This window comes from Sminthopsis crassicaudata, chromosome 1, assembly GCF_048593235.1.
Source record: "Sminthopsis crassicaudata isolate SCR6 chromosome 1, ASM4859323v1, whole genome shotgun sequence".
In the NCBI taxonomy this organism is placed as follows: Eukaryota; Metazoa; Chordata; class Mammalia; order Dasyuromorphia; family Dasyuridae; genus Sminthopsis; species Sminthopsis crassicaudata.
This window is the reverse complement of record NC_133617.1, coordinates 382,626,552-382,639,677: the sequence shown is the minus strand read 5'-3', so window position 1 is coordinate 382,639,677 and position 13,126 is coordinate 382,626,552. Positions and strand designations below refer to the sequence as shown.

Genomic DNA, 13,126 nt, shown 5'->3' with positions numbered 1-13,126 from the left:
AAAATAGATGTTACCCAACAATTTTATCAAATTTTATTAAGTTCATACTATATCAAATACTGTGTTAGGTGCTAGGGATAAAAATATGAAAAAAGACACAGACTGTGTCTTCAGACAAAGAACTGGAAACTGAGTGGCTGCCCAGTTAGGGGATGGCTGAATAAATTATGGTATTTGAATGTAATGGAATATTATTGTTCTATCAGAAATTATGAACAGGCTGAAAACCTGGAAGGACTAACATTAACTATTGCTAAGTAAAATGAATAGAACCAAGAGAACACAGATACACAGCAATAACAAATTTATTTAATGATCAGTTGTTATGGATGTGGTTTGCAACAATAGGGTAGTTCAAGGCAGTCCCAGTAGAATTATCATGGAAAAAGCTATCCACAGTCAGAGGAGTATGGAGACTAAAAAGCATAATATTTTCATATTTTTGTTGTTTGGTTTGCTTTTTTTCTTTCTCGTGTTTTTCTTTTTCTTTTACCTTTTCATTGAATTTTTCTTGTGCAGAATAACAAATATGGAAATATATTTAGAAGAATTGCACATGTTTAACTTATATCGGATTGTTTACAATCTAGTAGGGGAGGGGAAAGGAGGGAGTAGTGGATAAAGGAGGGAGAAAAATTTGCAACACAAGGTTTTGCAAAGGTGAATGTTGAAAACTATCTTTGCATGTATTTAGAAAAATAAAAAATGATCATAAAAATATATTCTAATATAAATTTTAGGGAATTAAAGGGTCTTTACTTGTGATTTTATCAGAGTATTCTGGTACTCCTTAATATGTGAGTGATGCTCAAAATTGGGCACAATATTCTTGTTGTAGTCTGACAAGTGCAGAATACAATTATACATGTATGAAGTAGACAGTATATTTTTCAGTGTTTTTGGATTTCAGATGTTTGCAGTCAATAAAATTTTATCTATTTCTTTCAACTAATGTGATTATAAAATCATGAAATAATTTTCTTGGATAGATTAAAGCTGGTTAAAGGACTTCTGAAATTTTGTGAGTAATGGTAGCTTCTTTGGAATGATTATGTAAATTCTCAAAGTGACTATTTTGACCATTCTTTGGATGAATAATTTATGGTGTGCATATTCAAAAACAATCCTTAATTCAAATCATATCACATATTAGAGTGTTTTGAAAAAGTGATTACATATAACAAAGTATTATTGATAGCCATCAACATTAGCAATATATTTATACAACATCCTTGAATATTCAGCTCTTAAACATGAGTTCAACTGAAGATTGCATGTAAGTAAACTTTTGTTACATAATTCACATTCAAAGTAATAGTGATTTTAATCACTGAAAAAGTTCTGGAATATTTTTCCTTCTAGTTTTTCTTTAGGGAAGACTCAAAATATTGGTTTATGTTTGGTTTGAGATAATATTATTTGATTTGGGGTCCAGGTCTATTTGGTTTCCTTATGAATTTTATAGGAATACATTACTGAATTTGTCAAGATTTTTCTCTAAAACATTATTTCACCACTGATGTATCATTGCAAATTTTTTATTATTCACTTTAGTGGAAGTCACAGTTTATTATGTGATCGAAAAAAATTTATCAGGAATATATCTTTGTGAGAAATTTTCTATGGAATTATTTTAGTATTGTGGTTTTTTTTTCACTTCAAAGCTTTTCTTAGCTAATTTGAATAATGGAAGAATGTTAGGTTCTGAGAAGTTTCTGTTTAGTAAAAAAATGACAGGTATCTGGTATTTTTAAAGGTAAAATAAATTTTAAAAGATATGTTTAATCTCACCTACTAGCTAGTTTATAATCATCTATATTTTCATAAAATCATCTCTTGAATTCATTTACTTTATTACTATCAAGTAATATGTTAAATATTCTCAAATAATTATTTTTGTTTTTTAATAAAAACAGATTTTTGCAAATGAGACTCTTAGAACATTGTGCCTTTGCTACAAAGAAATTAGTGAAAATGAGTATGCAGAATGGAATAAAAAATTCATGGCTGCCAGTGTAGCCTCTACTAATCGAGATGAAGCCCTGGATAAAGTTTATGAAGAAATTGAAAAAGATCTAATTGTGAGTATTAACTTGAATAATTTTTCCTATTCTTAAAATTATAATAAAAGTAGTAAACCTTCCATTTTCTGTTCAGTGTGTGAAGAGAAGGAATCCTTTCAATAACTGAAAATTATTGGATGGAAGTAGTATATTTAAATTCAATTGCCATCTTCAAGGAAAGAGTAAAATTCCTGAGTTAATTAGGAGAAGGGGGATGGCAGTAATTGGATTGTATTTTTCTTCAAAGATTTAAAAATATAACTTAATTTTTTCTTAATACAAAATGAAATGTATATTAAAGTTGAATTTTTACATAAAATAAGATGCCCTTAATATCACATCAATGTTATTGCATAGGTGGAAAGGTTTTTATATTTTCAAATCAGCTTGAATCCCCAAAAAATACATTGTTTATGATTGAAATTTTAACTCATGATGACTGATGATGGTAAGTCTTTATGGTATTTATTTTGCCATCCTAAAACCAATATATAATATACATTAATTATTTTCAATGTAGTTAATGTTCAGGGAATTTGGTAATTTCAGTTAAACTACGGTAATATAATTTTCAACACATATATATGTATATATATATATATATGTGTGTGTGTGTGTGTGTGTGTGTGTGTGTGCCATATATACACATATGCATTTTTATATTTTGTGCATTTTTAAATCAGTAAATGAAATTGCTCATATACAATGAGAGCAGTTTGTGTGTATATGTGTGTGTGTGTGTAATTTTCCATGAATGTGGAGTATTAGCCATCCCTTTGGTTAACATCAAATGTTAACCTACTCTTGAATATTAACTAATGTACTTAATTATTCATTCATAATTTGATACTTTTTACATTTAAGCATGTTATTTCTATTTATTCTTGAATAATTACTTTTGTACATTACAGTTGTTGGGAGCTACAGCTATTGAAGACAAACTACAAGATGGAGTCCCAGAAACCATTTCAAAACTTGCAAAAGCAGACATTAAGATCTGGGTGCTTACTGGAGACAAGAAAGGTAAATTATTGTATATCAAAGTTGATTTAAGAATTCAGTATCTATGACTAGTATCTTTCACTTTACTATTTTTCCATTTACATAATGTCTAGATCAATTCTCTAAACTTATAGTGATCACTAAATGCCCCAGTCCATATTGATCACTCCCTTTCCTTAACTAATTCCCAATCTCTCATCTGTCACACAGTTCAGCACGTAATACCTATTGCTGTAATAGAGCAGGTGCATGCAGAGCTTCCCTTTCCTGGTTTTCTTTCTGTTGACCACACCACCAGTGTGCCAACTCAACATTAGGAGCTTTGATGATGATGAAGCAATCCTCTTATTGGCCAGTAAACATAACGAGCCAATTACTCCTTTTAAAAGGAATTTTAAAAAGAGTTTATCACCTCTTTTAAAAGGAGAGTTATCTCTCCGACTCACTTTTTCTTACCACATAACAAGTGATGTTTCCTTGAGAGTTGAAAGAAAAGGGTGACCTTTTCCTTTCAAAAGGAAATATTGCCCTTCCAACATAAGCTTGTTCTTGTATAGGCAAGGCTGAGCCTGGATTTTCAGCTGCCTTCTCTCTGTTTGTTTTTTTGCTGGGTCATACGTGGCTGTCTATAAGCAGCCAAAAGTTTTGTCATCCTCAAAGCACACAAGACCTGAGCCAGCTTGCAGTGGTTGATCAAAAACAAGCAGGTCATTTGTTTTAATACAAATTGAAACATACTAATTTTCACTTTCTTTCTCTTTTATTTCACTCTTTTTGTACAAAATGATGGAAATGTTTTACATGACTGCATATATATACATATATATATGTGTGTGTGTGTGTATGTATAAGCTTTATCATCAGGAAGGGTACAAAGAAAGGTTTAGAATTTGGAACTCAGAACTTTAAAAAAAATGTTTTAAAATTGTCTTAACGTAATGGGGAGTGAAATCACATACACACATATACATGAGCAACTTTTCACATAGCATACACTATAACATATCTAGTGTTGAATTTTATAGATGTGTGTATTACATTTAGTAACAAAGTACTCTGTTATTTTCCCTTAAAATTGACTATTCCATAATTAGACTAAAACCTTTACAACTAAAGAATGGCTTTAATTTTCAAATATTATCAAAACTAGTTAATTCAATTCAGTTTTTATTAAGTCCCCATTCAGTGTCAGGCACAGGGAAGATAAAAACAACAACAGCAGTCCCTTCTCTCAAGGAGACTGATCTCATTCTTTTGATCCTTAACTATTAAAAAAAAATAATTGACTAAGATATGGATCTTTCATTCAGAAAATATCCATGGTATGGTGAAAAGAACACCAGGTTTTAAGTTGAAAACTGGAATTCAAATCTTGGTTTTGCTACTTAGTACCCATGTGACCTTGGACTAGTTATTTTACCTGTTAATTCCTCTAAATAACAGGGAAGTCATACAAGGTGAAATATTAAAAAGGAGAGAAAACAACAACCTTTAGTTCCATATCCTATATTCCTGCTAACTCTCCCAACCAATGTATTTCTCACTTTGGACTAAACAAATCTTTGTACTCATACCAAAAGGAAGGTGAATGAAGAAGAAAAAAACAAAACAAAATCATTTTCTTACTTTACAACCCTAAGTAAGATAATTAGGATCAGAACATGGTGACTTATTAACTGACTTTTTAAATATGAAGTCATGTGTTGAGATAAGGATTTGAAAGTAAAAGACTTTTTTTCATTTATTATATAAATTTTAAAAAGGCAAATTTTAAAACTTTTCTTAAACTCACAAAATTCTGCCTTACCTTGATATTTTTCTTATTATGTGTCTTCATTTATTAATACTTATTTTAGGTGAGAATGTGTATTTCATTGTATATTTAAGATGATTATATTATTTCAGATTTTGAGAATTATTGAGTAAGAATACATTTTCCATTTTTATAGGTAAAATCCTATCATGTAAGTTATGATTGATGTTTTTATGATCTATATTTTGAAGGGTCAAGGATTTTAAATTTTTGTATATATTTCCTTTGCCAATTTTATAAATTTTATTTCTGCATAAAAATTGGCATAGCAAGTTCTCTTAAAGTTGTATTCAGATCATTTGAAAATCATTAATTTTTGGCAAAGATAATTTATATGTCAGAAAAAAACTTGGAACATCTTTTGAGTTAACACTGTCCCTTTATAGAAACAGCTGAAAACATAGGATTTGCTTGTGAACTTTTGACAGAAGACACTACAATCTGCTATGGTGAAGATATTAAGTAAGTAAAAAGAATGTATTCTAAGATACTTTAAAATGTCAAATTAGAGGCAAATCAAGAGTAGCTGATAAAAAAAACCTAGTGATAGGGAAAATTTGGTACAGAATACATGCCTTAAAGCAAGATCAATCAGTGGAAATTTTGCAAAGTACTTACTTAAAAGGTTATGACTAGTTTAAAGCTCACCTAGAATTTATTTTATTAAAGCAAATCTGTCTTGAGATCCTCTTTATCCTTTAAAGAATATTTTTTATAAAAAGAAGAAAGGATGTGTCTAATGAATTTCTTAATCTGATAGCTTCTCACTTTTGAAAAAAAGACTAACAAATATCTTTTTGGATTATAAGGAATATTTTGGGAGTAAAGGGCCACTCTTCAAATTTTTAATGTAACTATCATCCTTAACTATATATCAGCCAACCTGAAGCTGAAATGCTAATTAAGTTAGAATGGAAGCATCAAAAATTATTTATGTTAATTTCTGATCTTTAATACATCCAGAGAAAAAGTCTCATTAGTGTTAGGCAAATTCAGATATTTAAAAGGAAAAAGAAATATTGAAAGACAAGAGGAAATAGACAAATGTCATTGAGAGTCCCATTTACTGCCAAACTGGTTATAGAAACCCTCATATAGTATAATAAACCCAGAAGAAAAACTTTAACACAAAACTGTGTCTCACTCTTCAAAGATAATAGGAAAAATTGATTATTATTATTAGTCCTGCTAAAGATGGTGGTAGAGTTTTGTAGAGCACTGTAATAGGATGCTAAACTAGACAAGCAAAGTTATGGTATTAATTATTCAAATAGATGGGGCATAGATAGTGCAGTGGATAGAAGGCAGGGCCTGGAGTCAGGAAGACTCATCTTCTTGAGTTCAAACCTGGCCTCAACTATTAGTTATGTGACCCTGGGAAAGTCACTTAACCCTGTTTACCTCTCATCTGTAAAATGAGCTGGAGATGGAAATAACAAAGCACTCTGATATCTCTGCCAAGAAAATCCCAAATTTTGAGTCACAGAGAGTCAGATACAGCCAAACAAAAACTAAAAATGTATATGGCTAGTTAATCTCTGAACAAGAAGATAATAGTTTCTCCTTTGTTTTCCAGATCTAAAAACTAGTAATTTAATAAAGTAATATATTCTTAATATTATAATTTAAATTATTTTTAAGATAATATAGTTCATCTGTTAGGCTGTTCAGTTTTTTGTTTGGGGTTTTTTTTGTTTTGGTTTGGTTTGGTCTGGGTGTTTTAGGCAATTAGAGTTTGGAACTCTTAGTTCCTTTCCCTAACAAATTCAAGTTTCCTCTGTTAAAAAAAAATAATAATAATCACTTGATCCTTCCATCCTCAAGCTACTGTTTCATATATCTTTTATCTTTCATTCACAACTTCTAAAGTCATCTGTACTAATTAGCTTCCCTTGCTTACTACACATTAATATCTCAAGCTAAAATGTGACTTATAGTTGGGGGCTGGTGCTCTATCTTCTGCCCCCAACCATTCAGTTTTAAACTAATCACACAGAAGTGATGTGATGTAAGACAGACAGAAGATGCTGAATTCAAGTCCTATAGATGACACATACTGATCATGTGACCTCAGTCATTTAAACTCTATGTGTGCCATTTAACTCCAAAAATATAAAAGTTGTCAATCTCCTTTAGCTGAAGGAGTCTCAAAGGCATCTCCCTACATCAGTGAATTCATAGTTTTGAGAAGAAGGAATACACAATTATTATACATGTACATTTGTGTATGTGTGAGAAAGAGATAGTGAATGTGTGTGAGAGAAAGAATGTGTGTGTGTGTGAGAGAGAGAGAGAGAGAGAGAGAGAGAGAGAGAGAGAGAGAGAGAGTGCATATGTGAGAGAGAATGTGTGTGAGAGAGAGTGTGTGTATATATGAGAGAGAGTAAATGTGTGTGACAGTGTGTGTGAGAAAGTATGGATGAGAAATACAAAGTGTGTGTGTGTGTGTGTGTGTGTGTGTGTGTGTAAGAGAGAGAGAGAGTGTATATGTGAGAGATAATGTGTGTGAGAGAGTGTGTGTGTATGTGTAAGAGAGAGAGTGTGTATATGTGAGAGATAATGTGCGTGAGAGAGAGAGTGTATATGTCAGCGATAATGTGTGTGAGAGAGTGTGTGTGTATGTGTAAGAGAGAGAGAGAGAGTGTACATGTGAGAGATAATGTGTGTGAGAGAAAGTGTGTATATATGAGAGAGAGTGAATGTGTGAGAGTGTGTGAGAAATATGTATGAGAAATAGAAAGTTTGTGTGTGTGTCTGTGTGTGTGTAAGAGAGAGAGAGTGTATATGTGAGAGATAATGTGTGTGTGAGAGAGTGTATATGTGAGAGATAATGTGTGTGAGAGAAAGTGTGTGTGTGTGTGTTTGTGTGTAAGAGAGAGAGAATGTGTATATGTGAGAGATAATGTGTGTGAGAGAGTGTGTGTATATATGAGAGAGAGAGAGAGTAAATGTGTGAGTGTGTGTGTGAGAAATCTGTATGAGAAATAGAAAGTGTGAGAGAGAGAGAGAGTGTGTGTATATGTGAGAGATAATGTGTGTGTGAGAGAGAGTGTATATGTGAGAGATAATGTGCTTGAGAGAGAGAGTGTATATGTGTGTGAGAGAGTGTGTGTATATATGAGAGAGAATAAATGTGTGAGAGTGTGTGTGAGAAATATGTATGAGAAATAGAAAGTGTGTGTGTGTGTGTAAGAGAGAGTGTATATGTGAGAGATAATGTGTGTGTGAGAGAGAGTGTATATGTGAGAGAGTGTGTATATATGAGAGAGAGAGAGAGAGTAAATGTGTGAGAGTGTGTGTGAGAAATATGTATGAGAAATAGAAAGTGTGTGTGTGTGTAAGAGAGAGTGTGTATATGTGAGATATAATGTGTGTGAGAGAGAGTGTATATGTGAGAGATAATGTGTGTGAGAGTGTGTATATATGAGAGAGAGAGAGTGAATGTGTGAGAGTATGTGTGAGAAATATGTATGAGAAAAAGAAAGTGTGTGTGTGTGTATGTGTGTAAGAGAGAGAGTGTGTGTATATGTGAGAGATAATGTGTGTGAGAGAGAGTGTGTATATATGAGAGAGAGAGTAAATGTGTGAGAGTGTGTGTGAGAAATATGTATGAGAAATAGAAAGTGTGTGTGTGTGTGTGTGTAAGAGAGTGTGTGTATATGTGAGAGATAATGTGTGTGTGAGAGAGAGTGTATATGTGAGAGATAAAGTGTGTGAGAGAGAGTGTGTATATATGAGAGAGAGAGAGAGAGTAAATGTGTGAGAGTGTGTGTGAGAAATATGTATGAGAAATAGAAAGTGTGTGTGTGTGTGTGTAAGAGAGAGTGTGTATATGTGAGATATAATGTGTGTGAGAGAGAGTGTATATGTGAGAGATAATGTGTGTGAGAGAGTGTGTATATATGAGAGAGAGAGAGTGAATGTGTGAGAGTATGTGTGAGAAATATGTATGAGAAATAGAAAGTGTGTGTGTGTGTGTGTATGTGTGTAAGAGAGAGAGTGTGTGTATATGTGAGAGATAATGTGTGTGAGAGAGAGTGTGTATATATGAGAGAGAGAGAGAGTAAATGTGTGAGAGTGTGTGTGAGAAATATGTATGAGAAATAGAAAGTGTGTGTGTGTGTAAGAGAGAGCGTGTGTGTATATGTGAGAGATAAATGTGTGTGTGAGAGAGAGTGTATATGTGAGAGATAAAGTGTGTGAGAGAGAGTGTGTATATATGAGAGAGAGAGTAAATGTGTGAGAGTGTGTGTGAGAAATATGTATGAGAAATAGAAAGTGTGTGTGTGTGTGTGTGTAAGAGAGAGAGTGTGTGTATATGTGAGAGATAATGTGTGTGAGAGAGAGTGTATATGTGAGAGATAATGTGTGTGAGAGAGTGTGTATATATGAGAGAGAGAGAGTGAATGTGTGAGAGTATGTGTGAGAAATATGTATGAGAAATAGAAAGTGTGTGTGTGTGTGTATGTGTGTAAGAGAGAGAGTGTGTGTATATGTGAGAGATAATGTGTGTGTGAGAGAGAGTGTATATATGAGAGAGAGAGAGAGAGTAAATGTGTGAGAGTGAAAGTGTGTGTGTGTGTGTGTAAGAGAGAGAGTGTGTGTATATGTGAGAGATAATGTGTGTGAGAGAGTATATATGTGAGAGATAATGTGCATGAGAGAGAGTGTATATGTGAGAGATAATGTGTGTGAGAGAGTGCGTGTATATATGAGAGAGAGAGAGTAAATGTGTGAGTGTGTGTGAGAAATATGTATGAGAAATAGAAAGTGTGTGTGTGTGTGTGAGAGAGAGTGTGTATATGTGAGAGATAATGTGTGTGAGAGAGAGACTGTATATGTGAGAGATAATGTGTGTGAGAGAAAGTGTATATATATGAGAGAGAGAGAGTAAATGTGTGAGAGTGTGTGTGAGAAATATGTATGAGAAATAGAAAGTTTGTGTGTGTGTCTGTTTGTGTGTAAGAGAGAGTGTATATGTGAGAGATAATGTGTGTGTGAGAGAGAGTGTATATGTGAGAGATAATGTGTGTGAGAGAAAGTGTGTGTGTGTGTTTGTGTGTAAGAGAGAGAGAGAATGTATATGTGAGAGATAATGTGTGAGAGAGAGTGTATATGTGAGAGATAATGTGTGTGAGAGAGTGTGTATATATGAGAGAGATAATGTGTGTGTGAGAGAGAGTGTATATGTGAAAGATAATGTGTGTGAGAGAAAGTGTGTGTGTGTGTGTGTGTAAGAGAGAGAGAGTGTGTATATGTGAGAGATAATGTGTGTGAGAGAGAGTGTATATGTGAGAGATAATGTGTGTGTGAGAGCGAGTGTATATGTGAGAGATAATGTGTGTGAGAGAGTGTGTGTGTGTGTGTGTGTGTAAGATAGAGAGACTGTATATGTGAGAGATAATGTGTGTGAGAGAGAGTGTATATGTGAGAGATAATGTGTGTGAGAGAAAGTGTGTGTGTGTGTGTGTAAGAGAGAGAGTGTATATGTGAGAGATAATGTGTGTGAGAGTGTGTGTGTATATATGAGAGAGAGAGAGTAAATGTGTGAGAGTGTGTGTGAGAAATATGTATGAGAAATAGAAAGTGTGTGTGTGTGTGTGAGAGAGAAAGTGTGTGTATATGTGAGAGATAATTGTGTGAGAGAGAGTGTATATGTGAGAGATAATGTGTGTGAGAGAAAGTGTGTGTGTGTTTGTGTGTAAGAGAGAGAGAGTGTGTATATGTAGGAGATAAATGTGTGTGAGAGAGAGTGTATATGTGAGAGATAATGTGTGTGAGAAAGTGTGTATATGAGAGAGAGAGAGTAAATGTGTGAGAGTGTGTGAGAAATATGTATGAGAAATAAAGTGTGTGTGTGTGTAAGAGAGAGAGTGTGTGTATATGTGAGAGGTAATGTGTGTGTGAGAGAGAGTGTATATGTGAGAGATAATGTGTGTGTGAGAGAGTGTATATGTGAGAGATAATGTGTGTGTGAGAGAGTGTGTGTGTGTGTGTAAGAGAGAGAGTGTATATGTGAGAGATAATGTGTGAGAAAAAGTGTGTGTATAAGAGAGAGAGTAAATGTGTGAGTGTGTGTGTGAGAAATATGTATGAGAAATAGAAAGTGTGTGTGTGTGTAAGAGAGAGAGTGTGTGTATATGTGAGAGATAATGTGTGTGTGAGAGAGATATATGTGAGAGATAATGTGTGTGAGAGAGAGTGTATATGTGAGAGATAATGTGTGTGTGAGAGAGATTGTATATGTGAGAGATAATGTGAGTGAGAGAGATTGTATATGTGAGAGATAATGTGTGTGAGAGAGTGTATATATGAGAGAGAGTGAATGTGTGAGAGTGTGTGAGAAATATGTATGAGAAATAGAAAGTGTGTGTGTGTGTGTGTAAGAGTGTGTGTATATGTGAAAGATAATGTGTGTGAGAGAGTGTATATGTGAGAAATAATGTGTGTGAGGGAGAGTGTATATGTGAGAGATAATGTGTGTATGAGTGTGTGTATATGAGAGAGAGAGAGAGAGAGAGAGAGAGAGAGAGAGAGAGAGAGAGAGAGTAAGAAAGGGAGAGAGAGTGTGTGTGTGTGTATACATGAGAGATAATATGTATATGCAAGAGAGAAAGTGTGTGTATGTAAGAGAGATAGAATGTATTCTTTGAAAATAAAACTGGTTGTATATAAATAGGCTTCTAGGCATTTTTTGTACAGGTTTCCTCTCCCCCTCCAATAAGTTTGAGTATCATAAGGCTCTCCTGGCCAACAGGTTGATCCTCTTTGGAAATGAGGGCCTGGTGCTGACCATCCTATGTCCAACTGTCTTAATAAAGGATGTTTTGGGAACGGCCATCATGCTTTTTATGCCTCTCAGAAAATAAGCTGCTTCTATTTCCTGGGACATTTTTGTGAATGGCCTCTGGCCTTGTTAGTCAAGGCTGTGGTTTGTGGCTTTATTCAGGAAGACTTATGGGGACCCCACCCACTGAGAAGCTCTACCTCTTACCCTTTGATGCTGTTTTAATGATATTAAATAAATAACATAGTGGAGTTTAAACCACTGAAGCATGACATCATTGTATACAGTTCTTGAATTTTATCCTTAGAAGCAAACGCCATGAAACCCAAATATTTAAAACAATCACCATATGGCAGATTCTTTTTGCCCTATGGGCAAGCCAAATAAAAGTCTAAAAAGACAGTCTGCACACTTAGATTCAAACCCACCCATTACCTGCAAGCAGGCAGTGGCTATAGAAACTCAAGTTTAAAATGAACAGAGGCCAGGTGCATAGTTCCAAGGAATAGAATTAGCAACTCACTCTGTTCTCTGCTCTCTGGGTGCCGTAGGACCACATTAGTTCCTGATGATGCAGCTTTTCTGCTCAGTGTTCTTCTTTATACAAGCAAATACAAAGGGTGGGGGTCTCTGGAACCACCTTTTGTCCTGTCTGGAAACTGGGGAAAAAACACAAGTGTCCCAGTGGTATTACCCCATGTCCTCTTCTCAATCCTTGCTATTCTTTTCAAACTTCCATGTTGTTCTATGTCACTACTTCCAAATTAGAATTCTTATTCCTTTGTTTCCCACTCCAGTATCTTACTCTGGTGTTATTCTGGCATTGCATCATGATCTAATCCATAGTTATTTTTCTCATTGTGCTGGAAAAAAATTTTCACTTTTCTGCTCCATTTTCCATTACTTTGCCAAGACAAATATACATCTAGGAGCACATCAGCCTCAGAATAAAATAATGAAGTCTTACTAAGATGATGTGCCTTAAATAGCATTTTAAAATCCTGAGTTTAGTATCTAAAAGCTTTAAATTTAAAATGCATTGCTTCTTTTTCCCCATCCAGTGCTCTTTTACACACAAGGAGAGAAAATCAGAAGAATAGAGCAGGGGTTTATGCAAAGTTCTCTCCTGCTGTGAATGAACCTTTCTTTCCAACTGGTGGAAACCGTGCTTTAATCATCACTGGATCCTGGTTGGTATGTATCTTTAAAATGTAAAGAGCAGACACTTGGATTAGTTTTTCATTATGTCTTTGATAAAATCTGCAATGTTCATTTTGAGGTAGGTAAGTGGTACATACAGTGGATAGAGTACAATATCTAGGTTCAAATTAAGCCTCAGACACTTAATATGTGACCCTAAGAAAATTCTTAACTTTTGTCTACCTCAGTTTCCTCATTTGTACAATGAGGATAATAATAGCACCTACTTCTCAGAGTTGCTGTGAAGATAAAACGAGATAA

At 34.0% G+C, this 13,126-nt stretch overlaps 1 protein-coding gene across 2 annotated transcripts in view; it reads left to right on the top strand.

Moving 5' to 3' along the window:
- ATP8B1 (ATPase phospholipid transporting 8B1) overlaps positions 1-13,126 on the top strand; it is a 136,935-nt gene that overhangs the window by 100,950 nt on the left and 22,859 nt on the right. For both annotated transcript variants that reach the window (XM_074279431.1, XM_074279430.1), the window contains exons 18-21: positions 1,917-2,081; positions 2,975-3,086; positions 5,265-5,340; positions 12,727-12,859. In XM_074279431.1, coding sequence (XP_074135532.1) covers positions 1,917-2,081; positions 2,975-3,086; positions 5,265-5,340; positions 12,727-12,859 — 486 coding nt within the window. The remainder of the gene's footprint in view (positions 1-1,916; positions 2,082-2,974; positions 3,087-5,264; positions 5,341-12,726; positions 12,860-13,126) is intronic.